Source organism: Lissotriton vulgaris, unplaced genomic scaffold, assembly GCF_964263255.1.
Source record: "Lissotriton vulgaris unplaced genomic scaffold, aLisVul1.2 SCAFFOLD_314, whole genome shotgun sequence".
Classification (NCBI taxonomy): Eukaryota; Metazoa; Chordata; class Amphibia; order Caudata; family Salamandridae; genus Lissotriton; species Lissotriton vulgaris.
In genome coordinates, this window is record NW_028252733.1 from 1,271,975 (window position 1) to 1,299,718 (window position 27,744).

At 44.9% G+C, this 27,744-nt stretch overlaps 1 protein-coding gene across 1 annotated transcript in view; it reads left to right on the plus strand.

Moving 5' to 3' along the window:
• Window positions 1–27,744, plus strand: part of GTPBP4 (GTP binding protein 4) — a 211,195-nt gene that overhangs the window by 31,793 nt on the left and 151,658 nt on the right. Inside the window, exon 2 of the mRNA XM_086951152.1 lies at window positions 21,191–21,361. Within this exon, the coding sequence (XP_086807278.1) occupies window positions 21,191–21,361 (171 nt within the window). The remainder of the gene's footprint in view (window positions 1–21,190; window positions 21,362–27,744) is intronic.

Below are 27,744 nucleotides of genomic sequence, written 5' to 3' on the forward strand. Positions count from 1 at the left end.
TGGTGGATGACGAGGTGGTGGTGGATGACGAGGTGGTGGTGGATGACGAGGTGGTGGTGGATGACGAGGTGGTGGTGGATGACGAGGTGGTGGTGGATGTGGTGGTGGTGGTGGAGGATGTGGTGGTGGTGGTGGAGGATGTGGTGGTGGTGGAGCATGTGGTGGTGGAGCATGTGGTGGTGGTGGTGGAGGATGTGGTGGTGGTGGAGGATGACGAGGTGGTGGTGGATGACGAGGTGGTGGTGGATGACGAGGTGGTGGTGGATGACGAGGTGGTGGTGGATGACGAGGTGGTGGTGGATGACTAGGTGGTGGTGGAGGATGTGGTGGTGGTGGTGGAGGATGTGGTTCTGGTGGAGGATGTGGATGTGGTGGAGGATGTGGATGTGGTGCTGGTGGTGAATGTGGTGGTGGTGGATGTGCTCCTGGTGGTTGATGTGGTGTTGGTGGATGTGTTGGTGGTGGATTTGGGAGTGGATGTGGTGGTGGGTGATGTGGTGGTGGATGTGGTAGGTGTGGTGGATGACGAGGTGGTGGTGGATGACGAGGTGGTGGTGGATGACGACGAGGTGGTGGATGACGAGGTGGTCCTGGTGGTGGATGTGGTCCTGGTGGTGGATGTGGTCCTGGTGGTGGATGTTGTCCTGGTGGTGGATGTGGTCCTGGTGGTGGATGTTGTGGTGGATGTGCTACTGGTGGTGGTGGTGGTGGTGGTGGATGTGCTCCTGGTGGTGGTGGTGGTGGTGGATGTGCTCCTTGTGGTGGATGTGGTGGTGGTGGATGTGGTGGTGGTGGAGGATGTGGTGGTGGTGGATGTGGTGGGGGGTAAATTCCAACCCTGTTGTTTTGTCAACATTAGGACTTCACAGGCCACTGACTGTCTATCATCTAAAGTCAAGAAAACTGTGATAATCCGTTTTCTGAAATACAAAAAAAGAAGACCTTTCTTAAGCCAAATAACCCTTTCAGCTTTTTCCCAATTTCTGATTTGCTCTTCCCAGGGTCTCAACAGTACCTGATCAATATCAAGAGAAGTTTTTAAAGAACCGTTAGGCAAACTGTTAAATCTACAAAAGTGTACTGACATCTAGCAGAATAATTTATATGGTACGGGGCAAAAAAGGGCATAAGTGATTCATGCCAACAAATAGTTTGCCAGTCCTAAAAGTAGACTGTATGAACATTATCTAAATTATTACAAAATTGTTATAATTGAAAACATGTGACCACTGAATCAAGGTTCACTACAGCAAAGATATTCTGCCGGAATCTGGTGATGCATCATCAATTGAATTGAACATGTAAGAAAATATCAAAGTAGTCAATGGTGCATCTGCTCCTATTTCACACAAAAAATCAGTATACACTATTTTTAATTCTAATCATTATGCAAAATGAGTGAAATTTAAAGTGAAAATAACCTTTTCTATGAAACTTTAAATATTAATTTGTTTTTCCACTTTCAATTGAACCAAATATCTCTCAACCCCTTCCCTGCGGGGGTAATTCCCCCACGGTAGCGGGGGGGGGGGAGGAATGGGGGAGTTTGAGCGCGGCACCGCAGTGCTCATGACAAGACCAGCTCGTCACAGTGAAGCTGTGCTCATGTCGAGCTGGTCACGTCACGACCCCGCTCACTGATTAATTCGCCCGTATAGGCGGGAAATCAATTGTGCGTAGGCGAAGCGGAGCCCTTATGGAGAGACCAGCTCGTCATGAGCACAGCTAAACTTTAACTCATGACGAGCTGGTCTCGTCGTGAGCACCAGAGAGGTTGTTTTATGAAACCTGTTTGTTCACTTAAAATTCCTCTCATTTAAACAAATGTGTTTTTCTGTTACACATATGGCACCAAGTCTACAGGCCACTGGGAGTAAAATGCATGGTGTTTGTAAATGTGACACTTGTAAATGGGAGAACATTTTAATGATGAGTTTAATGAAATTCATGTAAACAGAGGTTTCTCTTAATTTAAATTTTCTCGATACAGTACCGTATTTAGGAGTAAAAAACACAGCAATTGTTTTAAGTTGGAGACATTTAAAGTCCAGCAGGGCCGTCTCAGTGTTAAAACCGGGTCTGAATCCGGATTGAGTATCGTGAAGGAGGTGCCCGGATTCCAGATAGATGGCAAGTTGCTCTTGGACAATTTTTTCGAGAACCTTTGCAAGTTTGGGAAGAAGGGAGAAGGGTGCAGTAATATTTTGAGACCAAGCGTTCCGCATCAGGTTTTTTTCAGAGTAGGTATTAACTTGGCCTGTTTCCAGGCAGAACGGAATACTCCAGACTGCAGGGAGGCATTCCAAATGGTGTTAAGATGGGAAATGATGAGAGGTGCAATGGAGCTAAAGAGAGTGGCAGGGCAGAGGTCTTTTGGAGACCCAGATTTACAAGAGAGCTTTGTTTGAAGAGCAGCTTCATTGGGAATTGGGGTGAAGGAAGTAAAGGAAAGGGTGTTAGGGTTGGTAGTGCCAGTGGTAATTTCTGGAGGTTGCTGAGAGGGGTTAAAAAGAGTAGATGTCAGCAATTTTATTGTAAACAAAAGTCTGAGAGGCCCTCGCAGAGTTCCTGGGTGGGAGAAATCCTGTTGGACACGGCTGTAGGCTAAGTAAAACAAGCATTTACAATGCAACTGTTTCGCCTTTGCAAAAGTTAGAGCGATTGGCATTGTAAATGACATAATTGTTATTTATGACTACACACACACAGAGCCCCCCCCCACACACACAGAGGCAAACACACTCACACAGAGCCCCACCACACACAGAGCCCCATCACACACCGAGCCCCACCACACACCGAGCCCCACCACACACCGAGCCCCACCACACACCGAGCCCCACCACACACCGAGCCCCCCACACACGCACACAGAGCCCCACACACGCACACAGAGCCCCACACACGCACACAGAGCCCCACACACGCACACAGAGCCCCACACACGCACACAGAGCCCCACACACGCACACAGAGCCCCACACACGCACACAGAGCCCCACACACGCACACAGAGCCCCCCACACACACACAGAGCCCCCCCCACACACACAGAGCCCCCCCCACACACACAGAGCCCCCCCCACACACAGAGCCCCCCACACACACACACAGAGCCCCCCCCACACACACAGAGCCCCCCCCCACACACAGAGCCCCCCACACACACACAGAGCCCCCCACACACACACAGAGCCCCCCACACACACACAGAGCCCCCCACACACAGAGCCCCCCCCACACACACAGAGCCCCCCACACACACACAGCCCCCACACACACACACACAGCCCCCCACACACACACACAGCCCCCCACACACACACAGAGCCCCCACACACACACAGAGCCCCCCCCCCACACAGAGCCCCACACACACACAGAGCCCCCCACACACACACAGCCCAACACACCCACACACACACACACACACACAGAGCCCAACTCGCACACACACACAGAGCCCAACTCACACACACACACAGAGCCCAACTCGCACACACACACAGAGCCCAACTCACACACACACACAGAGCCCAACTCACACACACACACAGAGCCCAACTCACACACACACACAGAGCCCAACTCACACACACACACAGAGCCCAACTCACACACACACAGAGCCCAACTCACACACACACAGAGCCCAACTCGCACACACACACAGAGCCCAACTCGCACACACACACAGAGCCCAACTCGCACACACACAGAGCCCAACTCGCACACACACACAGAGCCCAACACACACACACAGAGCCCAACACACACACACAGAGCCCAACACACACACACAGAGCCCAACACACACACACAGAGCGCAACACACACACACAGAGCCCAACACACACACACAGAGCCCAACACACACACACAGAGCCCAACACACACACACAGAGCCCAACACACACACACAGAGCCCAACACACACACACAGAGCCCAACACACACACACAGAGCCCAACACACACACACAGAGCCCAACACACACACAGAGCCCAACACACACACACAGAGCCCAACACACACACACAGAGCCCAACACACACACACAGAGCCCAACACACACACACAGAGCCCAACACACACACACAGAGCCCAACCCACACACACAGAGCCCAACACACACACACAGAGCCCAACACACACACACAGAGCCCAACACACACACACAGAGCCCAACACACACACACAGAGCCCAACACACACACAGAGCCCAACACACACACAGAGCCCAACACACACACAGAGCCCAACACACACACAGAGCCCAACACACACACAGAGCCCAACACACACACAGAGCCCAACACACACACAGAGCCCAACACACACACAGAGCCCAACACACACACAGAGCCCAACACACACAGAGCCCAACACACACACAGAGCCCAACACACACACAGAGCCCAACACACACACAGAGCCCAACACACACACAGAGCCCAACACACACACAGAGCCCAACACACACACAGAGCCCAACACACACACAGAGCCCAACACACACACAGAGCCCAACACACACACAGAGCCCAACACACACACAGAGCCCAACACACACACAGAGCCCAACACACACACAGAGCCCAACACACACACAGAGCCCAACACACACACAGAGCCCAACACACACACAGAGCCCAACACACACACAGAGCCCAACACACACACAGAGCCCAACACACACACAGAGCCCAACACACACACAGAGCCCAACACACACACAGAGCCCAACACACACACAGAGCCCAACACACACACAGAGCCCAACACACACACAGAGCCCAACACACACACAGAGCCCAACACACACACACACACACACAGAGCCCAACACACACACACACACACACAGAGCCCAACACACACACACACACACACAGAGCCCAACACACACACACACACACACAGAGCCCAACACACACACACACACACACAGAGCCCAACACACACACACAGAGCCCAACACACACACACACACACAGAGCCCAACACACACACAGAGCCCAACACACACACAGAGCCCAACACACACACAGAGCCCAACACACACACAGAGCCCAACACACACACAGAGCCCAACACACACGCACACTCAGAGCCCAACGCACACTCAGAGCCCAACACATACACACACAGAGCCCAGGCAGAGATCTTTGTGCACACAGCCCGTCAATGGACTGCACAGTTATATGCAAAAAACATAATTTACCTCAAAGATGCAAGTTCTCAAAAGTGCAGGCAGTATTTACATATATATGGTCACTCCAGGTGTGAAAATCACAAGGCCAAGAGAGTAACCCTTGGGCTTAACCAAATATTTTATGGAAAACACGAAGTGCATCTCAAGTGCAAGTCACGATGAAGTTATAAATAGAAAATATTCCTTTCTAGATTGCACCTTTGCCAGTTTCAATAGAACTCCAGTGATTACATCTGACCTTGGCAAGCTGGTGCTATGGTTATTTTTTAAATCTTATTTTTTTACTGCCATGATGGTCCAGAAAAACAAAAAGATGGAAAAAAAAGAAAATATACCACAAGCTAAACATGGTGACCGTACACTTGCAATTAAAAAATTATATTAAACAAATGTACCCTTGCATATAATTCTGATAGAACAGTGTCGTCCAAGTGCTCTCTAGCAGGCAAAGGTACTCTGAATAGGTACAGAATTTTATTTTTATTTTTAATGCATATCACAGAAAATATGATTCTTATTTGCGCAAAAGAGGGCACTATCGACTTTGAATCTTTAGACAGGTTTAAACAACAAAGAGGAAATGCCGCAACTCATAGTGCCGACCTGTCCCCTACACCATGCTTTATGATGTAGTGTGAAGACGCAAAACCTGAATGGTAGGGCTACAGCCCAATAAAAGAAGAGGAGAAACACAAGGCATGTAAATGTATGTATTTTTTAAGATGTTCTTTTATTACATGAGGCTTGTGTTGTGAATAATGTGAATAATTTAAGCTGCCTCTATGCACTACCTAAAAAAGAAAATGTTTGTCAGGCACACACAAAGCGGACTACAACAGGCGCACACAACAGACAGCAGCTGAAATAAGACACTGGGCTGAGTCCCAAAATGCCCGGGGCTGCAGTATAGTGGGTATAGGAGAGAACAGGCGGGTGAAGGGCACAGGTGTTCCCAATACTGGTTGTGACCTGAGGCAGCCCCAGCCGTGAGAGAGGAGGATGGCTCCTTCCTTCAGCAGCAGAGGTTCCCTCCGCATGGACCGTGCAGAGGTGGACCCCCAGCTGCTGACTCACCCCCCAAGCTCTCGGGGGGGGGGGGGGAGCATTAACATAAAAGAGAAGACACACAGATGCTCATTAGTGGCTGATTTTTACAAAGTGAAACAGGAAACCCTGGATAAATTGCGGCTTCCCCACTTAAATTGTGTGATCTCCGGCCAATATCGTTCACTAATTGTTAATGTGTATTAATATCAAAGCTTCCACGTTATTTGGCTCTCCCCCGTCACGCCACTCTGTCAACTCGCCAGCCTCTACTGGATAAATCGTATCTTCCCTGCCTAAACTGTGGGATCTTAGACAAGTATTTTATTTCGCGAATACACTTTTCTTCATTATCGCATATGAAAGCATTTTCAAATGTGAGTTCAGAATACCGACTGTACAAAATCCTATTGTGTTTGATTTAATAGACTACGATGATGCTCCATAATATTCTGGCCCACTACAGGGATTACATGACAATTGCCTTGCCACTTAGTTCACTAATGGTTTGTTTAACAACTATCATTTATAATAAAGTACGTCTCAGTACAGTGCATAGTGTGTCGTATTAACGTTAAAAGTTCCGAATGCTAAAGAAATAAACTTTGTTGAATTTTGAAGAGACTTTATGGTACTTTGCCTGATGTTTAGTCTGTGATTTCCATAGCAAACATTTTGAGGGCTCGGCTCGTGCATGGGCTTCAAGATTAGAGCCCGGCTATGGCTCGGCTCTCCTGATTCATTTGTTTGCTTGCCCTCCTCTATTACGTGTCTACTTCATATGCCCCCAGTGGCACCTGGTCAGTACAATGGAAAGAACATGGCGGTTGTGGCTTGGCTCGGGGTGTGAGCTGGGGTGTGCGGCGGGCGTGCACTCACCTTGATTCCTAGGCAGCTGGGAAGCCGCGCCTCGGCGGCCGTGAGAACGGACTCGTGAAGGTCTCCCTTTCCCAGCGCCCGCACCTGCTCGGAGGTCACGTTCCCTGATCTGGCATAGGAGCCGGCATCAGCGCTGAAACGCCTGGGCAGAAAGGACGAGGGAGCACGGTGAGAGAAAAGGCTGGGCCGTCGGATGCACCACTGTGAGCACGTCCCTGGCGGCTCTTTGTGCTCTGTGCGCGAGGGCTCGCTTGACACAGCGCACAACCCTTCCCACACAGCGCGTGGCCCTTCTTCCCAAGTCCTCACTTTTTAGTTAGCCGCACAAGTGCACCCCGTGTCTTGCTTAGAAAGAGGGGGCTGGGTGACAAGAAATAAAAGCACCTAATGACTATTAAAGCAGGATGGCAGAGGGTGACATTCATGACAAGGTTCCACTAGGCAGCTGTGAAGATTGACTCTGTCCCAGCTGTACCAGCCTCTTCCAAGCTGCAGCCTTCTGGAAATTCCTGTTTCCCCATTGATCAGTCCACCTGCATCATCAACTAAATGGCTTATTTCCCATTTTGCAATATTGCCAGTCCCACAAACGTAGATTTTTTTCTCACTTTAATGTACAGCTACGTTTGGATTACATTTGTATTCTTTTTCTTGATTAAAAATACAATCAGGAGTATGCATGAGAAGAGTGCACTAGCTTTCCAGGATATAGAAACACATACATGGCGTATACTAAGGTAGATGCAAAAGCGTCCGTAACGCGCAACAAGCTGCACTTCAAACGATCGGGAAAGCGATCCTATTGTAAAACGAGACGAGAGCGCGACGGAGGAGAGCTCGGGGCGTGTTTTTCGTGGTCTCCCCTTCCCATTGGCTGGAAGGTGAAATTCCAGCCAATGGGAAGAAGAGAGGGCGGGACTTAAAAAAAGACACGGAAACGCCCCCGAATCGCGTTCGGACGGGGAAAGAGTGACTGACAGCCAATCTCTTCCAATGGCTAGCCTCCATTTATGGAGCTAGCCAATGGAAGACCGAGGCGGGACCAAAGCCCCATACTGTAGGACATAAGTTTTCGCCCTGGGCAGAGCACTGCTTCGCAGTGCTACGGCCAGGCCGAAACCTAAAACAAAGTGAAGAGGTATTTTGGCGAGTTGTACATGGAGTTAATTTTATTGACAATCCTTCATTAACCCCTTCCATGCTCATGACGAGCTCAGCTCGTCATGATGCACGGTTGAGCTGTGCTGATGACGAGCTGAGCTCGTCATGATCAATGGACCTGACGATAAGTCAGCATAGGAGGGGAAAACACCTAGCAGCCAAGGTGTTAAAGCACATTTTTGTCTATGAAAACTCAGCTCCAAACTCCTACGGGGTGATGTCACACGCCGTCGTCTCGTCTTCCTCCTTTTTGGCCAATCCCACCTTGCGGACGTCGTGCTGAGGTGCGTCTTCGTCTTCCTCATACGCCCAATTAAAGGAGCCGTCCCACATTTCCTCCTCATGCGTGGGCCATAGGGGTTGCCTGTCCGTGCTCCTCTCGTTCTGGTTAGGTAGGAGAGGGGGGTAATAACAGTCAACAATCCACCAATCTATGGTAGGGCAACCTCCGTTCACCCGCGTAGCCTCCTTGTTACAGGCCTATCACCCTAAATACAATGAGACACACATGTATGCTACTGTTTCTTCACACATGTTTAGCTAGAAGTGGATCTGGGGTGGGTTGCTAAAATATAGATCTGTAGCAATTATGGAACTTAGATCTTAATAGCTGCCAGGCGCACTCTGAGAATGACCAGTGTAAACAATATAGCATATTACTAACATGCATCCAGGGAGAAATCGTAAGAAAGACACCAAACTAAGTAATTAAGAAACTAGATTTCATTTAATATATTAATAAATCTTGACGTTTAAAAACAATTCATAAAAATACATAGTGTAAATCTGTTATGCAAACAACAAAATTACTCAATCAACGTATAATATTTAAAAAATGCATACAACTAAGCTTCTACTAGTGGCAAACAATATTATACTATTCGACGCACGTTTCGGCGTTTTTCAGAACGCCTTCTTCAGAAGCCACAGTAACATCTGAAAAACATATTTAATACATAAATAAAAAGGCAACATTTTTTTCTTTAAAAAAAGAGAATAGTCACAATCTTAAATTACATACAACAATAACAAAAGCAATATAGTGTCTAGATCACAATAACTCCCTACTTATATAGCTGATAGAATGTTGCTATATAAGGTACAAACTAACATAATTATATTTTGAGCCGTGGTAATTATGGGTGAAGAGGGCGTAAATTTCTGAAGTTGTATAATGACGACCCTTGTATATGAAAAACAAATTTTCATAACTATTCAGTTTAGAGAAACCATTCTCATTTCAATGTAATATGACTTTTATTCCAGGTTTGACGATGTACACATATTCCACATAGAGCAGAAAGTCTGTATTGAGGACTCTAATGTTTAAAAAAGATCTAATTAGTTGACGCTACTATTGGTCATTGGTAGTCTTCGCATTAGCTATTCTAACTCAATCTGCCAGGTATAAATGGTCAAAAAAGATTAAGGATGTACAGTTGCAGAAGCCCAGGTTCAGGGTATTAAAGCTCACTTACCAAAATCACAAGACAATGAATGTGAAGAAAATAAGCTTATCTTCCTTTGTAAGTCAATGTCCGTGGTATATCATCTAAAATAAGGTTTTTCAATGGAAAAAGATGATAGGGAAAGCTATCAATGATGAGCTTTATAAAGTAACGATGCAGACAGGGATTTGCTAAAAAATGTTATCCTGTTTTTAGTAGACTCACTATGTATATAGCGGACGTGTATGCATCCCCTAAAGTCTTAAATGAAGGTGGTCCCTGGTACTACGAAGCAGAATACCCCTCTATATACATTCTAGCATAAGTAATGATTACCGAGTTAATTCTTTGCTGGCTATTCACATTGAAAGGACCCCTTTGATTGCAGACATGATAGTAGCTTTTCTAACCAACCAGCTGGTCTTCAAGCATGCACATCTGTGAATTTAAAAGCAATGAGTGATATAGTATATTAATAACCCAGCAGGTAAAATCTGAAGATTGCATCGAAATGGGCTTGTGAATGCCGCAACTAACTGGATGTTGTCAGTTATTCCAAGGTCCAACTACTGATAATGGCATTTGAGAAAGTGGGGGAGTGTAGCGGGTTTAGTCCAGGTTCGTTTATGGCTCCCATTTAGTGATCATCTTTATGTTGTAAGAAAACGGCAGAGATTCGACAGGCTTGAACGGTGCCATTCTGCAAACGACTGATCTTTAATTAAACCCTGGATAAGGTTACAGGTGCTAATTGAGAGTTCACAATTTACAAATGCGCAGGGTTCATTGTACAAGTGAAGATTCTTACCAAAGAGACCCAGCAAAGGAGGACGTTTTATGTTCTAGCATCAACAAACGAAGGACGTGAATATTGTCCAATCTTGTTTTTGTCAGCTTCCAAACAATGGGAAACGAATGAAATCCCTTGCAATACTAAAGAATGAAAATGCAACCTGTGTCTTTTTAGGATCAACGCATTTAGCGGCATAAGACGGTCATCTAACATTATTCGAGGCTATAAAGGCACGTAAGTTTCATGCGCATTGTCTTACCGGAAACGCAAAATGCGTGTGAGTGCCGTCTGCACATAGATGAAATATACAAAAACGGTTCTTATTATATGCCGTCACGAGTCGGCCAAAGGGGAATAATTCGCCGTACTGCTTTATGCTATCTAGGTAAAGAGAGGGGGAAAAAAGAAGAAATTGATCGGATTGAAACCCTATCGGTTTCTGGAGGATAAAGAATGTATAATTAAATCTAACGCAATGGTGTTGGTCCCAAAAGAGACGAATCTTACCTAAACGGTACCGATATGTCCGTTTATATCAACCCGGGGGAGCCGCGCTGGGAGAGACTGCTGGCGTCCCGCAGCCGTTGGAAGAAAAGAGTAACTCGGTAAGCACGTCCACGAGTATTTATGAATGGGCAGCTTGAACTAATTAGTGTGACGTGAGGGAAAAGTGGTTCCGCCTATTTAAAGGGGAATCCTTTCAAGTTGAAGTCAATCCACCACGTCACACATGGGAGGTGCCGGGAAAGGGCGAAAGGACCTGTGTTCAAAGGTGTCACTATGAACTTATCACCTAATTAAATAAAACAAAACCGGCAATCCTGTGTCCATTAGTAATAAGAATCACGAAATTTAAATACTGTCAGCGCGCCTAGCAGATCACGCGAACCAGGGGGAAGATAGGGAGGGAAGATGAGGGGGCGGGGGAAAAATTAATAAAAAGGGCACTATGAATGAATATGACAGTATTTAAATTTCGTGATTCTTATTACTAATGGACACAGGATTGCCGGTTTTGTTTCCAACGGCTGCGGGACGCCAGCAGTCTCTCCCAGCGCGGCTCCCCCGGGTTGATATAAACGGACATATCGGTACCGTTTAGGTAAGATTTGTCTCTTTTGGGACCCACACCATTGCGTTAGATTTAATTATACATTCTTTATCCTCCAGAAACCGATAGGGTTTCAATCCGATCAATTTCTTCTTTTTTACCCCCTCTCTTTACCTAGATACCATAAAGCAGTACGGCGAATTATTCCCCTTTGGCCGACTCGTGACTGCATATAATAAGAACCGTTTTTGTATATTTAATCTATGTGCAGACGGCACTCACACGCATTTTGCGTTTCCGGTAAGACAATGCGCATGAAACTTACTTGCCTTTATAGCCTCGAATAATGTTAGATGACCGTCTTATGCCGCTAAATGCGTTGATCCTAAAAAGACACTTGTTGCATTTTCATTCTTTAGTATTGCAAGGGATTTCATTAGTTTCCCATTGTTTGGATGCTGACAAAAACAAGATTGGACAATATTCACGTCCTTCGTTTGTTGATGCTAGAACATAAAACGTCCTCCTTTGCTGGGTCTCTTTGGTAAGAATCTTCACTTGTACAATGAACCCTGCGCATTTGTAAATTGTGAACTCTCAATTAGCACCTGTAACCTTATCCAGGGTTTAATTAAAGATCAGTCGTTTGCAGAATGCCACCGTTCAAGCCTGTCGAATCTCTGCCGTTTTCTTACAACATAAAGATAATCACTAAACGGGAGCCATAAACGAACCTGGACTAAACCCGCTACACTCCCCCACTTTCTCAAATGCCATTATCAGTAGTTGGACCTTGGAATAACTGACAACATCCAGTTAGTTGCGGCATTAACAAGCCCATTTCGATGCAATCTTCAGATTTTACCTGCTGGGTTAATAATATACTATATCACTCATTGCTTTTAAATTCACAGATGTGCATGCTTGAAGACCAGCTGGTTGGTTAGAAAAGCTACTATCATGTCTGCAATCAAAGGGGTCCTTTCAATGTGAATAGCCAGCAAAGATTTATCTCGGTAATCATTACTTATGCTAGAATGTATATAGAGGGGTATTCTGCTTCGTAGTACCAGGGACCACCTTCATTTAAGACTTTAGGGGATGCATACACGTCCGCTATATACATAGTGAGTCTACTAAAAACAGGATAACATTTTTTAGCAAATCCCTGTCTGCATCGTTACTTTATAAAGCTCATCATTGATAGCTTTCCCTATCATCTTTTTCCATTGAAAAACCTTATTTTAGATGATATACCACGGACATTGACTTACAAAGGAAGATAAGCTTATTTTCTTCACATTCATCGTCTTGTGATTTTGGTAAGTGAGCTTTAATACCCTGAACCTGGGCTTCTGCAACTGTACATCCTTAATCTTTTTTGACCATTTATACCTGGCAGATTGAGTTAGAATAGCTAATGCGAAGACTACCAATGACCAATAGTAGCGTCAACTAATTAGATCTTTTTTAAACATTAGAGTCCTCAATACAGACTTTCCGCTCTATGTGGAATATGTGTACATCGTCAAACCTGGAATAAAAGTCATATTACATTGAAATGAGAATGGTTTCTCTAAACTGAATAGTTATGAAAATTTGTTTTTCATATACAAGGGTCGTCATTATACGACTTCAGAAATTTACGCCCTCTTCACCCATAATTACCACTGCTCAAAATATAATTATGTTAGTTTGTACCTTATATAGCAACATTCTATCAGCTATATAAGTAGGGAGTTATTGTGATCTAGACACTATATTGCTTTTGTTATTGTTGTATGTAATTTAAGATTGTGACTATTCTCTTTTTTTAAAGAAAACATTTTTGCCTTTTTATTTATGTATTAAATATGTTTTTCAGATGTTACTGTGGCTCCTGAAGAAGGCGTTCTGAAAAACTCCGAAACGAGCATCGAATAGTATAATATTGTTTGCCACTAGTAGAAGCTTTGTTGTATGCACTTTTTATATATTATACGTTGATTGAGTAATTTTGTTGTTTGCATAACAGATTTACACTATTTATTTTTATGAATTGTTTTTAAACGTCAAGATTTATTAATATATTAAATGAAATCTAGTTTCTTAATTACTTAGTTTGGTGTCTTTCTTACGATTTCTCCCTGGATACATATTAGTAATATGCTATATTGTTTACACTGTTTATTTCCCTGTACCACGAATTGATTTTCCTAACAGGGGGTCCTTGTTATTTACATTATCATAGCACTCTGAGAATGAGCCTTTAGCCTGAGTGCTACTGCAACCAGAACTCGTCTCGCATTTCTGGGCGAGGCAGAGAAAGAAGACATTAGGAATGTTAGAGCACCGTGCTAGAGTACGTGTGAACTAAGCAATTACAGTTAGGGTGGCATTAGGTTTGTGAACTTACTGAGCTATTTTTCTTGCTCGTGCTCTCTGTATTGCCATTCCTGTAGGTGCTCTGTTCTGCATCTTGAAGGATAAGTGATGGGGTGTGCCAGGTACTTTGACCTACACTTAAGAGATGCATAGCACAAGATTTATGAAGCAGGTGCGCTCACAGGCTGTGCTATCTCACAGGTATGTGGTGTTCTGCCTTACACCATAGAATGACTCTTTTTCATCCCACCACAAGCCCAGCTCTTAATCAGCTGCTACATTCTAACGTCGAAGGCATCCAGAGTCCTAGCACAGCATTTTTCTTTTCAGTTGAGAGGAGGACAAAGTCCTTCGGAACTAGCAGAAAGATCATTGCACATGTGTGCATCAACTGCATATTTTTTTTAATTGGCACAGAAGCATTGGGGTTGATGGGCCAGTACTCAGCTGGAGCACTAAATAAATACAGTGGCCCTGCCTCTGCACCTGCATTCCCGATACCCGTCAGTTTCTGATACAGTCAGGGCCGGACTGGCCATAGCGGGCACCGGGCAATCCCCCGGTGCGCCAAACGGGTGCGGGACGGTTTTGGGCCCCTGGGGGGGCGTTTTTGTTACAGGGCCGTTTTTGCAGCATAGCTGCAAAATCGTCCCTGTACCAAAATCGGCCAAAAACCGGCCCCGGCAAAGAGCTCGGCGGCACCTCCAACTCCCCCGAGTGGGGAGGGGGGGCCACCCGAGCACATTGCCAGGGCCAGTTGTGGTTCCCAGTCCAGCCCTGGATACAGTGAAACTGCAATGCATGGCCTGGCTACTTCAGCCTCAGTGTCGGAGACATCTGGAAAGTGTAGCCTCTGTGAAAACTGTCTTTTGTCCTGGCAGCCCACCATGGAGCCTGTCCTATATCCTTTATGACCATTCAGCGCTGTAGAGGGTGCTCATGGGGCCATATCTCTGAGCACTGGGCCCCACAGAGTGAAATAAGCGGCGAAAAAGACAAGAGGAGACAGGGAATGAAAATCCCCCTCCTGCCCCACCCCATCGCCAGCCTCTTACCAGTGAATGCTGGAAGTGCGTAGTTTTGAAGCAAGGTTTTCCTGCACCTTTATGTGCAGCTTTCCTGGGTCATTGAGATTCCCTGTATTTCATGACCGCTTCCCTCCGACAGCCCTCAGCCAGCTCTGTACCCTGCCACGTCTCTTGCACGCTTCCTTCTTAGTGTTCTCTACAAAACACAGATTAGTAGAAGTGATGGCGGGAAGACGCCCCCTGCCGCAGCTGGTACCTCAGGCCCTCGGCCCATTGCACAGGTGGCCTTCCGGCACGGCAGGCACTTACGCCATTACTTGGTGGTGGCGGGTAGAGAGGTGCAGCCAAAGGCCAATGTTAACTCACCTGTTTCGATGCTGAGCTGCTGACAGTGCTTGATCCATGTTTTAAGGGGGCAGGCATAGATGTTTCCTGTGCCTGGTAATTCGATGGCGTTTCAGGGGGGGATGCGGGGGGGAGGGGGGCGGTGCTTATGTGGATTAGAGGCCTCCAAAGGTGCTCTAACTTTTTATTACCCATTTCTGATTGATTGTGAGCTTCACTGTACTCGCAGCTCCGATAATATTCACACGATTTAATGTCTTCTTGTCCATCAGACAAAATAGACATTAAATCTTTTTGTCCATCATAAAAATCAACATGGGCCGGGCAATAGGATTCCCCCACCCCTGCACTACCCTCTGATAAAGCCTTACTGCTCGCCCACACTACCACAACTAGAGACTAAGGTGCTATCAACTGTTACCTCTGTCTACCTTTGGGGTTCCACTGGACTATGTCCACACTATACTTCATTTTGGTTTAGTAAATACAGAGCCAGCTTGCTACATCATTTTATATTGTCTTGCAACACACTTGGTACTGGTAAATGACTGATTCACGGGGTTGGGATGATCCGGCTGGAAATCCACACATTGGAAATTGATGTGCCTGCTGGAACTTCTGTACGGAACGCGTCTACCTGATACTCGCGTGCAAGATGGCAGAGTGTCCCTCACCTGTTGGCGGGCAGCTCTCCGGGTCGCCGTCTCACAGGGATGACACCTTTATAGCTTTGTCAGCTGTCGACTCTAAAGGGGTTTACCCCCTGGGATCGTATTGGGATCCCGTGTCTGGGAGATGCCTTCAAGGGAGGGAGCATTGTGTGCTTTTAGGAGTTAAAGGTTAAATATTCTGTCTAACTCGCAGTTCTTTCGGTACTTTTAATTGTGTGACGCCTTGCAGGCTCCCGAATGACTTGTTGCTTGAATACAGTCTGTTGGAAGCAAATATTTTCCTCAGGCGGCTGGGTAAAGGAGCACTTCTGCGATCTAATGCTCTTTAGTATTCCATGCAGCTTATGGCCTTGAGGGGGCCTGACGGAGAGAGAAAGAGAGAGGTGTCCTGGGTGGGTGACTTGGAAGAAGAACAATGGAGGGAGGCTTGTAAGACGTCTCAGGAATTGGTGATTTCATTGCGACTGCTTATGATTCAATTTAATTACTTGCTCTCCGATGTGTGTGCTTTCCGCCGGCAATTTTTCTCCAACAGCCCCTAACAGTGGCCTAGTAGTGTCTGGCCCTTTTGGGAGGGGGTGGGCCAGGTACTTTCTTCTGTCCTTAGCAGCTCCCTGGACCTAATGCACCACCCTGCACGATTGGGGTCAATGGCGAACGTAGGGGGCCATAGAGTTGAACGTGTTTTTCTGGGGATGGCCTGTTTGGTCGCCAAAGGAGACGTAGCCCATGCATGGAAACCGCATAAGCCTCCTACTGTTCGAAGCTTGCTCACAGGGGTGGACTGGTGCGTTCACCAGGAAAAGCCGATCTTTGAGGCTTGTGGCTGCCCTAAGGAGCATGAACGCAGATGGAGGAAATGGTGTCGCTATTATGGGTTGTCGATATGAGGTGCAGATATGACTGGCTAATGTTATGGAACATTGATGACTGGGATTGCTGTACCACTCCCATGTGTGTCGACCAATTCTTAACACTGTATATACTGTGTTTTGTCACAGGTTTCTTGATAAAGTTGGTTAAAAAAAAGAGCATTTTATCCATTCTTTTGATAACCAAGTTTATTGATTTTGTAAAGGGACAGTTATAAAAACCTGAATACAAACAGTACAGCATATTCAGCAGTATAATTACATTTGACATTATGCGAGTAAAACATTCTTACTTTGGTATACATGTTGTATCTCTGCCCTCTAAATGATGTATAGGACTAGATCTAGATCGGACAGGGGAGTTGATTAACCCACCATTCCCAACCACTTACCTCAAATTTTCCAGTGTTTGGCTTCATACTGTGGCCGTTCTTGTGTGGTGCACCAATCTACTCCTGTGCGCCATTTGGCTATAGTAGGCAGGATGAGATTCTTCCACGCCATTGCAATGTCACATTTGGCCACCACAGGGGCGGTGCCCAAGAATAATTTGTCTGCTCTAGACCCATCCAGTCAGTCGGTGACACCCAATAATATGTTCAAGGGGTTGTGAGGAACCCCGAATACCAGCACCTCTGTAAGCTTTGTTTCCAATGACTCCCAGTAGGAAACATATGTGTGGGCAAGACCATACCATATGGAAGAAATCTGCGGGCTCTGCCCCATATCTTGTACAGGCTGGTTGTGGGATTATCCTGCCCTGTGTAAGCGGACTGGGGTGAGATAGGAGGCCTGCAAGTAGTACAGTTGGACCAAGCGAATCCTGGCTGAGGCGGTGGTAGTTTTGGCGGCCATCAAAGCATCTTTCCAGTCCTTGTCCTTCAAAGCACCTAACCAGGTCTCCCATTTCGTTCTCAATGGGACAAGGGAGGTGGGACTATTGTTAGTTAAGGAGTGATAAATGCGTGATACACCTGCCTTCCACAGATTGCCCATTATGATTTGAGCTTCTAGGGGGCTTTACTCTGGAAGCAATTTACCTGTTGCTATATGTACGTCAAGAGCGTGGCGGAGCTGCAAATACTTAAAAAAACGTAAACGGTGGAGTGAGAGTGTGGTCTGAAGGTCCGAAAAGGAACGAATATGGTCACTGACAAACATCACCGAGCTGTGAGATGCCAATAAGATCCCACCTCCGGCAGCCTTGTACCTTGCCAAAGGTGTGTTGGCTGGGTCCGTTTATTTACCCATTTGGTGTGACGCAGGGAGGCACGCCAGGCTAGCAAGACCGCGCAGGTTACTGTGGGTAAATTCTTGGGGATGGGACTCCCATACACCATAGCTTGGATTTGAGAGAGACCCAGATCTTTTAGCTCTGTCCTGTAGGCCGGGTCAGACCAGCCCCATTGAACCAATCGTGCAGTGCTAAGAGACGGATTGCTAGGTAATATAAATACACATTTGTCAGCCCCATGCCTCCATCGAAGGGTGGAATATGGCAGTGAGAAAGGGCCATGCGTGGCCGCAAACCATTCCAGAGGAACCTCATGATCAAACTGTCCAGTCCCTTGAACCAGGCCCGGGGAGATATGGAATGGAGTATTTTGAATGATGTAGCGGAATCGAGGATGAATCGTCATTTTAAAAAGTGCTATTCTACCTAATGGATTGAGTGGTAGTTTTTGCCGCTTCTGGAGGTCTACTTTGGCTTTTGTGACAAGTGGGGTGGTATGAAGCGCCCAGGCCAGCTCGGGTAGCAGGGTTACCCAGATTCACAAGTATTTAAACAATTGCCGTCTGATGAAGATGGTAGACTGCCAATCAAAGTATTCTCTTTATAGATGCAGGGGAACCACGGATGATTTTGCCGAGTTTCGGGGTAATCCAGAAACTCATTTAAAGATTTGCAGGCATCTAGGGCCGCCTCTGCGAGAGAGTGGGACATCTTCTGCATTTAAGGTGATTTTTGTCCTCATGAGAGTCTGCCATTTCCAGTCTTGAACCTGGCAGTTCGAGTGTGCACATTTTACTCTCCCACAGTTCCGTCCATTTTACTGAGCTTAACGAGCCTCTGGTGTGCTCTTCTTGTTGAAAATAGTTACGATGCATGCCGAAGTTTGTGGTTTGCATTTACATTTAGTTAAAAAATAAATGTAAAACAAAAATGATTTTGTTTTAAATCACCAACTGGAGGAGTGCGTGTCCGAATGCAAGGGCATTGTTTGGAAATGATATATATATATATTTTTATTACATTTTCCTCTAATCAATTTTCACACAAGAAGGATTGTGCCCCCAAATGTTTTACATTTTTGACACCCACTGCAATAAATAGATGTCAAGAAAATTGATCCCATTTGGTAACTAACCTTCTGGTGAATACATGCATAGAGAGGTTTGAAATAGTTTGTTTTAGATTGCGTTTTCACAGATTTTGAATGCAGTTGTTTAATCCTTTGATGGTATGTTAACTTCTAAATAATCAACAAAGACCACCTGAAACAGACATACAATACATATTCCGATGGTGTTGGAATACACTCAGTGTGTTAAAATACCCCTCACACACCAAAAGGGCCCTTGGTGTCATGCTTCATCATCGGGGTCTTCCCGCCCCCGCTGCGGGACGGGGCAGTGCTGCGACAAGCGGCTACGCCGGAGCACCTTTTAATTGTGAGTACTATGTGAGTGTCTGACCCACACAGGAGAGCAAGACTAGTAACCCGATCTTGCACTCCGCCTCACCCCTTTTAACGATACCAGCCAGTGCCTATTAAATAATTTTTTCTAAACACCAGGCCAGGTATTTTTTAACTTTAATTTCACTGTTCATCACTTCTGACCTCACTGACACTCACTCCATTATCACTCACATAGTACTCACAATTAAAAGGTGCTCCGGCGTAGCCGCTTGTCGCAGCACTGCCCCGTCCCGCAGCGGGGGCGGGAAGACCCCGATGATGAAGCATGACACCAAGGGCCCTTTTGGTGTGTGAGGGGTATTTTAACACACTGAGTGTATTCCAACACCATCGGAATATGTATTGTATGTCTGTTTCAGGTGGTCTTTGTTGATTATTTAGACGTTCATAAGAGGAGGATTAGCCCACCGCGGTGCCTTGTTGCACCACCTCTTCACTCCCTTTGTTGATATTTTTGGTATGTTAACTTCTCCATAAAATAATTATTTCTGGGATTAAGACATAGGTTTTTGTTATAGAACTTTGAAGATCCACTCCAGTCACTACCTGCTTGAAAATTGCTGGAAAACGGAAAAAAGAGCCTGAAAGTAGTTTACCCGAAAATCAATTGGAAATCACTAACACTCTTAACTTTACCACGTCCAAAGTCGCCCCTTTCCGTTGGATGCTCTTTATTTAAGCAAATGGCTATTATATTTATCAACTGTATTTCTACATATAATTTATGCCTGAGTGCATTTCTGATGCTCTAGGTGTACATCATAAGTTCAGGAAGATTGGATATGAATGTTTTCGGCTTGTCCACATTTCACCAAATTATCACTAAAACTATTTTGCTTTATGAGTCCTCTAACCCAGTGGGGTTTCCTCTCTAATCTATTTTCTGATTTACTCAGTTGCCTATCTTTAACAGTTTGTTCACGGCTCCAACTACTCAAGTGTTTATCAAAATGGTGGTCACTAGTTCAGTCATAACACAGAACTTGGAATCATCTAAATCTCCTACTTTTAAAAAATGGGTTAAAAAAAATGTCCTGAGCTCGAGCTTGTAAAAGACTTTGTAATAACAGGGCATGTGCCATGAAAATGTTATCAAATTTGGACGTTTTTAGGGTTTGAGGACTAAGGACATCACTTATTACTGATGCCCAAACCACCCTGGAAAACCTATCCTGAACCCTCCCACCCCTGAAACCTATCCTGAACTCTCCCACCCCTGAAAACGTCCCTGATCCCACAACATCTACCCCAAACCCCCACCACCCCATGAAACTACCCAGACCGGGCCCCAGCACCACTTACCTGTCTGTGTCCGCTTGACCGCTTCCCGACGCTACTCTTTCTCCCCCCCCCCCCCCCCCCCCCATTCTGAACACTAGAGTGCCTTTGCCTTAACCACGTATGTGCGTGGTTATGGCAAAGTTGTTGTTCTGGCAAGTGTGTTTACGCTTGCTGGCTTCCGGAACTCATGTCTCTGGCCTCGTCGTTCTGGTTGTTTCCTCTTTTTACAGATATCCTATAGTTGGCATTGCTTTTTTAAAAATTTTGATCACTCAAAACTGAGTGTTTTAACTTATTTAATCTATGCTTTCTAAAATGTGTTTTCTTGTTTTGCAGGACTTCATAGACATAACCTTATCAAAGACACAGCGGAAGACTCCAACTGTTATTCACAAGCATTACCAGATCAATCGTATTCGGCACTTTTATATGAGAAAAGTAAAATACACACAGCAAAATTATCATGACAGGCTCACCCAAATCCTTACAGATTTCCCCAAACTGGATGTAAGTATCGTTTAAATGGACAGTGTCCTTTCTATTGTGTAGCACTTTAACCTTTGTGATTTGTGGATCAGCAAATTGACTACATTGGCAATCATGTCGTTGCACAATGAAAATGCATATATAGCCTTTTAAGCCACATTTCCCATATGTGGTAAGCCTGTAGTAGGGGAGTTATTATCCCTCCAGTTGTTCATTTGTAAGATGCTTTAGTAAGGAGGGGGATTATTTCTGTTTACCATGTCATGTTTAGTGAATAATTTTGCCTGGTAATATAAGCTTTCTAAACCTTCTCAGCCAGGAGTGCTTCAAAGATTTGTAAACTGCGAAAAACACCAGTAACAAATCTAGAAATCTGCAGTTCAGTAATGCTTCTCTTTGACTTGTAATTCCTGATCAATCCAAAAAGTTGACACTGAACAGCACTTTTAAGCAGGTATGCAGCAGCTGGTTTTAGGTATGGAAAATTACTCCGTCCAGTTTTTGGTCTGATTATCGATTGGCTGGATGCCAGATCTTAAATTGAATAATTTTTTTATTTTGGCCTCATTTTTCATACAAAGTGCAGTTTGCAGAGAATTTTGTGGCTGTTGTTTCCCAAACTAATTATTGCTTTACCAAGTGCTTTTACCAATGCAGTGTTAGCATATGACATCTGAAACACCAGCAGAAAGGACCTTGAAGAGCTTTGTCATAGTATTTTTAGAAAGGTGTTCCAGCCAAAGGCTGTGCATACTTGTATTGAACATCATCGCTCTCTCAAAGAGAAACCAGGGTTAGAAGAGAAGTTTTTGATGTTTGCAGCAGATCAGAGAAAGCTACTTCATAGGATTTGAGCTGAGGAGCCTTAATTTTTGACCCAATAGACCAGTGTTATAAACTGATCTTGCATAATATAGAATCCTTGTCCAGATCCATGAGAAGTTGTAATGTTGGCTTATGCTTTGGTAACCTAAGGAGCCATTTAAAATTAACTGCTAGCATTCCTTCTTTCATTTTGCACTATAGTTGACTGCAGGGACTGCTTTCACGTTCTATACTTTGGCAGATGGAGTTATCGCACTTCTTACAGAGTTTACTGGAAATCAATTTAGTGCTCCACCTCTGTAGCAAACTATGACCATGTTTTTTTGTAAGTTGGCCATGCCAATCTTGTGTCCTCTCTAATATTCAACCCCTGGTTAAAATTGGGATCTGCTCCAAAACATTAGAATCAGAAGTGATATTCTGCCTATAATTTTTTGCGGGTTCAAGGCCATGCATTTTGACTTGGTTATAGTGATTACTATCCCACTGTCTATTCATACGTTTGCTATGGATGAGAGAGGGACCCATTTGAATTGTCTTTGAATAGAAATCAGTTGTGATCCATGTATGTACTGATTAAAGATGTCATTTGTCTTAAGCCCATATCAGTGTTTTTTAGCATGATGGCATTTATAATCTATTTGTTATTACATTTTCATATAATTTTGATTGCTTGTGTATATTCCAGTAGTAGCAATGGAGCCTTTGTGCTTTTGATCGAGAAGGCTGGTCGAGATCAACAGCGTTTCCTTTTAATACTAATTATTTGACCCCAATCAATAAATCAAGTGACTTTTCCCCCAAAAGTTACCTTTTCATTTACTTTGCTCATTCTCTGGTGCTTGGGCTAGGACATAGTCTTTCTCACGGCTCTCTTTGACTACACACTTATTATTATTATTATTATGTTTCTTATATAGCGCCTGAATCGACCCCCGAAGGGGTATCTCCGCGCTTGCCTTGGGAACCCGTCCTGGCTTTTCCCTGTGAGATAGCCCCTACAGGGCATCCCCAAGGTGAAAGCCAGGCATCCCGCCGCGGGGGGCCGTTGTGGAGATTAAGCAAGCTTAATGCCCAGAGTTGCAGAGTGTGAACCCATGATTAGGTCAGGCACCGAAGCGAGAATTATCGAGTCCATGGACATTTGAGCTCAAGACCCTGCCGCGTCGGGAATTGAACCCTGGTCCTGGGTCTGACCTCAGCTTCAGGGTCTGCCTGCTCTAACCAGTGAGCCACACTTCTCCACTTAAAGCCACTCTCAATGCACCCGTCTGAATTACCACTAAAAAATGGCAATTTGAACACATCAGTCTAACACTCTGAAATCTCCACTGACTCCCAGTATCTGCCAGTAAATGACATTTTTTTTAACTGCTATAATTACTTTCCTTAGTGAAACAACTAATTTCAGCAGTAAACATTCCGCAAACGACATCACAGGATGTTTGCAACTGCAGGACAGAATAGTCTGCAGGTATGTATTAACCCTGGACCACCTCAAAAGTTTCTAGGATACCTTTGTCTCATTGCCTTCGCTGAATGAGGAAATTTCCCTTGCTTTATTTCTACAATTTAGTGTATCTCCAACAAGGACACTCCTATAAGCCCACGGGACAAGGGGACAAAGTATGTAAATGTAAATGTATAAGCATTTATATAGCGCACTACTTACCCGGAGGGTCTCAAGGCGCTTCGACCGCTGCGAAACCCTTCCTGGCTTCCCTGAGAGATGGTCCCTTAATGGGTATCTCCAGGGTGAGACCAGGCATCCCCGGCGGTCTGGTGGGGCCGTTAGTGAAGATGAGGCAAGCTAATGCCCAGAGTTGCCGAGTGTGAACGCTGATCAGAGTGGGCACCGAGGCGAGATAATTATCGAGTCCGCTGACCCTGGTCCAGAAACCTGCCGCGCCGGAAATCGAACCCTGGTCCCGGGCCGTCCTCTGCTCTCGGGTCTGCCGCCTCTAACCAGTGAGCCACACTACTTCACAAGTATATATTACACAATCATGTGGAATATAGGAGTATAGGAGGAAACCTAAACCCCCCCAGGGGGTTCTGATCAATCCAGAATTTTACATAGGCTGATGCTGCAGAGATTGTTTGGTGTTGTAAGAGATAAAAGGGCAAGGCCACATGGGAAAATCTGATTGAGTTTTAAGAGAATATCTTTAATCGCAATCAAGAGGAAAACCATGAGTTTCTATACCAGTAGTAAAGGTTTAAGGTGCTGTAAAATACCTAATGGATTGCTCCTGGGTGGTACCCTAGTACAAAGATCAAGGAGAAGCAATCGGGGACTGGATACAGCTGGTTTAAAGAGCTCTTGTATATGCTTCAGTAGTATTTCCAGTGCTTTTTTTGTCCTCTTCATTTTAATTCATTTCAAATATTTGCCCTTAATGCAGATTCGTTTTAACCCCCCCATTTCTGGTACTCCTTTAATCTTTTTAATGTTTTTATTGGCATTTGACATTATAGCGGGCATTTCATTACATATAATGAAACATTTGGACAGTGACAATACATTTCTAATCTCTTATGGAATGGCCCTCTGACCCCAAGCAGTCCATTTGCTTATTCTTACCATGTCTAATCACATAACATTCTCAGAGAATGCCCTCTTTTTTTAAAAAATTTTTTTTATACCTCATATTGCGATAAGAATGTGAATAATAAGGTGTTCGAGGGAAGTTGACGGTCTGTTAAAGTTGTGTACCTTCACTGCCCCGGAACAAAACAAAAAAAGAAAAAAAAAAGACAAAGGAAAAGAAAAGAAGAACTGGCCAAAGCACAAAAGAAAAGGTCTAAATAGTCACTCAGGAGTAAAAAAATGTACCCATATCTCCCAGTACTGCATTCTTTTTGTACTATTCCCTTTCCTATCCAACCTACATACCCTAATTACTGAATTTAACCAATCCTCATATGACGGTGGTGTCGGTTTTATCCAATTTATACAGATCTCTCTACGTGCCAATAATATCAATGCAAACATTAAATTTTCCTGATGTTTACTTAATCTAATGGTGTTTAAGGCGATCCCAAAAATAATTAAGGAGGTACTTACAGTTATTGGTGTTCTCATTAGAGCCGAGAGTGTCTTACCAATCTCTTGCCAAAAATGCGCAAGTGCCAGGCAGTGGTGGAACATATGAGTGTCATCTGCCTTTTCTTCGCCACATTTACTGCAAGATTTTATTGATGCGCCTTTGAAACTTGATAATCTCTTTGGACTCCAATACGCTCTATGTATTGAGAACAGATGATTTCTTTTTAGAGCAGCGGGTTTTACACACTCCCAGCATAGTTCCGAAGATTTTTTCCACATCATGTTTAGATCAATCTCTTTGTTGGTAAACTCTCTTCTCCAAATGTTTTCAGATATTGATTGATCTTCTTCACCAGCTTCAATTAACGCCCAATACCATTTTGACATTTCTTTTGTTATTATGGATTCCTTTGTCATTTCCTTTTCAAAATTTCCTGGGTCTGTTGTTTCTTTCGGAATGGTATTAGCCCAGCTCTTCAGTTGGTAATATTTAAACTTCAACACTTTCCCTTCCGTTATTGTGTGCAGATGTTCCCATGATATTAATTCATTTTCACATAAAAGTTGTCCCCATTTTTCTAAACCTAGTTGTCTAATTACACTGGATAATGCATCTTTGAGGCATTCTGGTGTTCCAGGTGAGTCCCAAATTGGGGCCATATTGCTGTAGTATGGGATCCTCAGAATACTTCTAAATTGCGTCCATAATTTGACCGCATTAGTTAATAGCTTCAATTTTACTTTCTTAAAGAATTTGGGATGGCCAAATTTGAAAAGGAAATATTCTTCTCCATTTGTAATATGTAGAGGATGCCCTCTTGTCAACGTAACCATGTAACTCCCCCGCATACCGCCCCAATTGTGTGTCTGAAGTCTACCTCTAGTCTAGATTGATTCCTAGTCCGGCTCCACTTCTAATCTACTCCTGGCATGTCGAGGCGTGTTAGTCACAGCTCTGTTCTCTATGAGTTGTTCCTAGTACCAGTGTTTGGTGGGGGGGATGGAGCCCTGGTTGGTGTCTCTCCCTTAATTCTTTGATCCTTGCTTCCCATGCCTGTACATCATCCTCAGTTTTCTCATTGTGTCGTACTTGCTTCATCCGGACTGCCTATGCTGTTGCCCACTCATACACATCCTTCACCCACATTACTACTCTTGGCGGGGCATGGCCAATCCAGGATATTGCTATGCAATGCTTTGCAAGGACTAACCCCAGTATTACGAATTTCCTACTCTGGTTTTTGCCCTTCAGAGTAGGGAGTAATCCCAATAGGATGGTGAGGATCTCCCCGGGAAACACCCACCCTTTGGCTTTTTTTAGTTTGGGTAAAATGCCTGTCCAGCAAGAGACCAAAGTTGAGCTGGCTCAAGTCATATGTATAAAATCTGCTTCTCTTTCATCACAGCAGGGATATTGCCCGACTTATCTGGATATATTTTACCTAGTGTTTTTGGGGTGAGGTAAGTTTGATGCACAAAGTTATATTGTCTTAGTTTAAACTGCGTATTCAAGCTAACTTGTTTGACCCCCTCATGTATTTTGATCCAATCTTTTTCAGTTAGGGGAGCGCCCACCACTGTTGTCCATTTTGATTGAACGGGGAGTACCTAGATCCCCCTATCCCCCTGAATCGCCTGATACAAGTGCAAGATCAGACTTCGTCCCTGGGCCATACCTAAAATTACTTGTAGTATGTTTGTAACAGGAGGCTCCTCCGGGAACGTGTGCCATATCTCCTGGGTTACCTGGGATATTTTCCTATATTGTAAGAACTGTCCACTCCCCAAGTCAAGTTTTCTAGTGTAATAAATTGTTTATTTTCTAATAAATCCACCATTGTTAGGCATCTGCCCTCCATACATCTGCAGATGGTCGTGATTTTAGATAATGGTTGAATCGCCCAAAGCGACATCTCTGGGGGATATGGTGCATGTCCCACAACCTTTCTAACTGTATGTTCCCAGAGCTCTGCAACGTGCTGTATTATCTAGGGACAATCTGGAGGGACCCTCTCCCCAGCATCAAAAGTTCGGGACGTGAGCCCCCAGAGAAGGTACCCACCAAAAATCTTTTCTCCCAGTTGTCGGCGTCATCCAGCCAGTGAACCGCGTGCTGCAGCTGAGAGGCCAGATAATAACATTCGAAACCCAGTCCGCCACGTTCTTTGTTGAGTGGTCAGGCTCACCCTCTTACGTTTGTTACCTCATAAGAGATCTATTAATAGATCCAATGTTTTAAAAAGCATTGTAGGATTTTATACAGGGAGTGCTGCATCGCATATAAGCATTGTGGTAAAATTGTAATTTTTGTAATGGCAAGTCTTCCCATAAGGGACGGAAGCAGTTCGATCCAGAATCGCATCGAACCTCGTATTCCTTCTATTACCTTCCCTATTTTAAGTTTCAGGAACCCCTCCTGCATGGTTGCCAGCCTAATTCTCAGATATCTAGGCTTGGTCTCCACCCATGGGAGTCCCACCCCCGGCAGTGTCTCTCTTGGTTTCAAGGCCAGCCGTCCGATCGGGAGCAG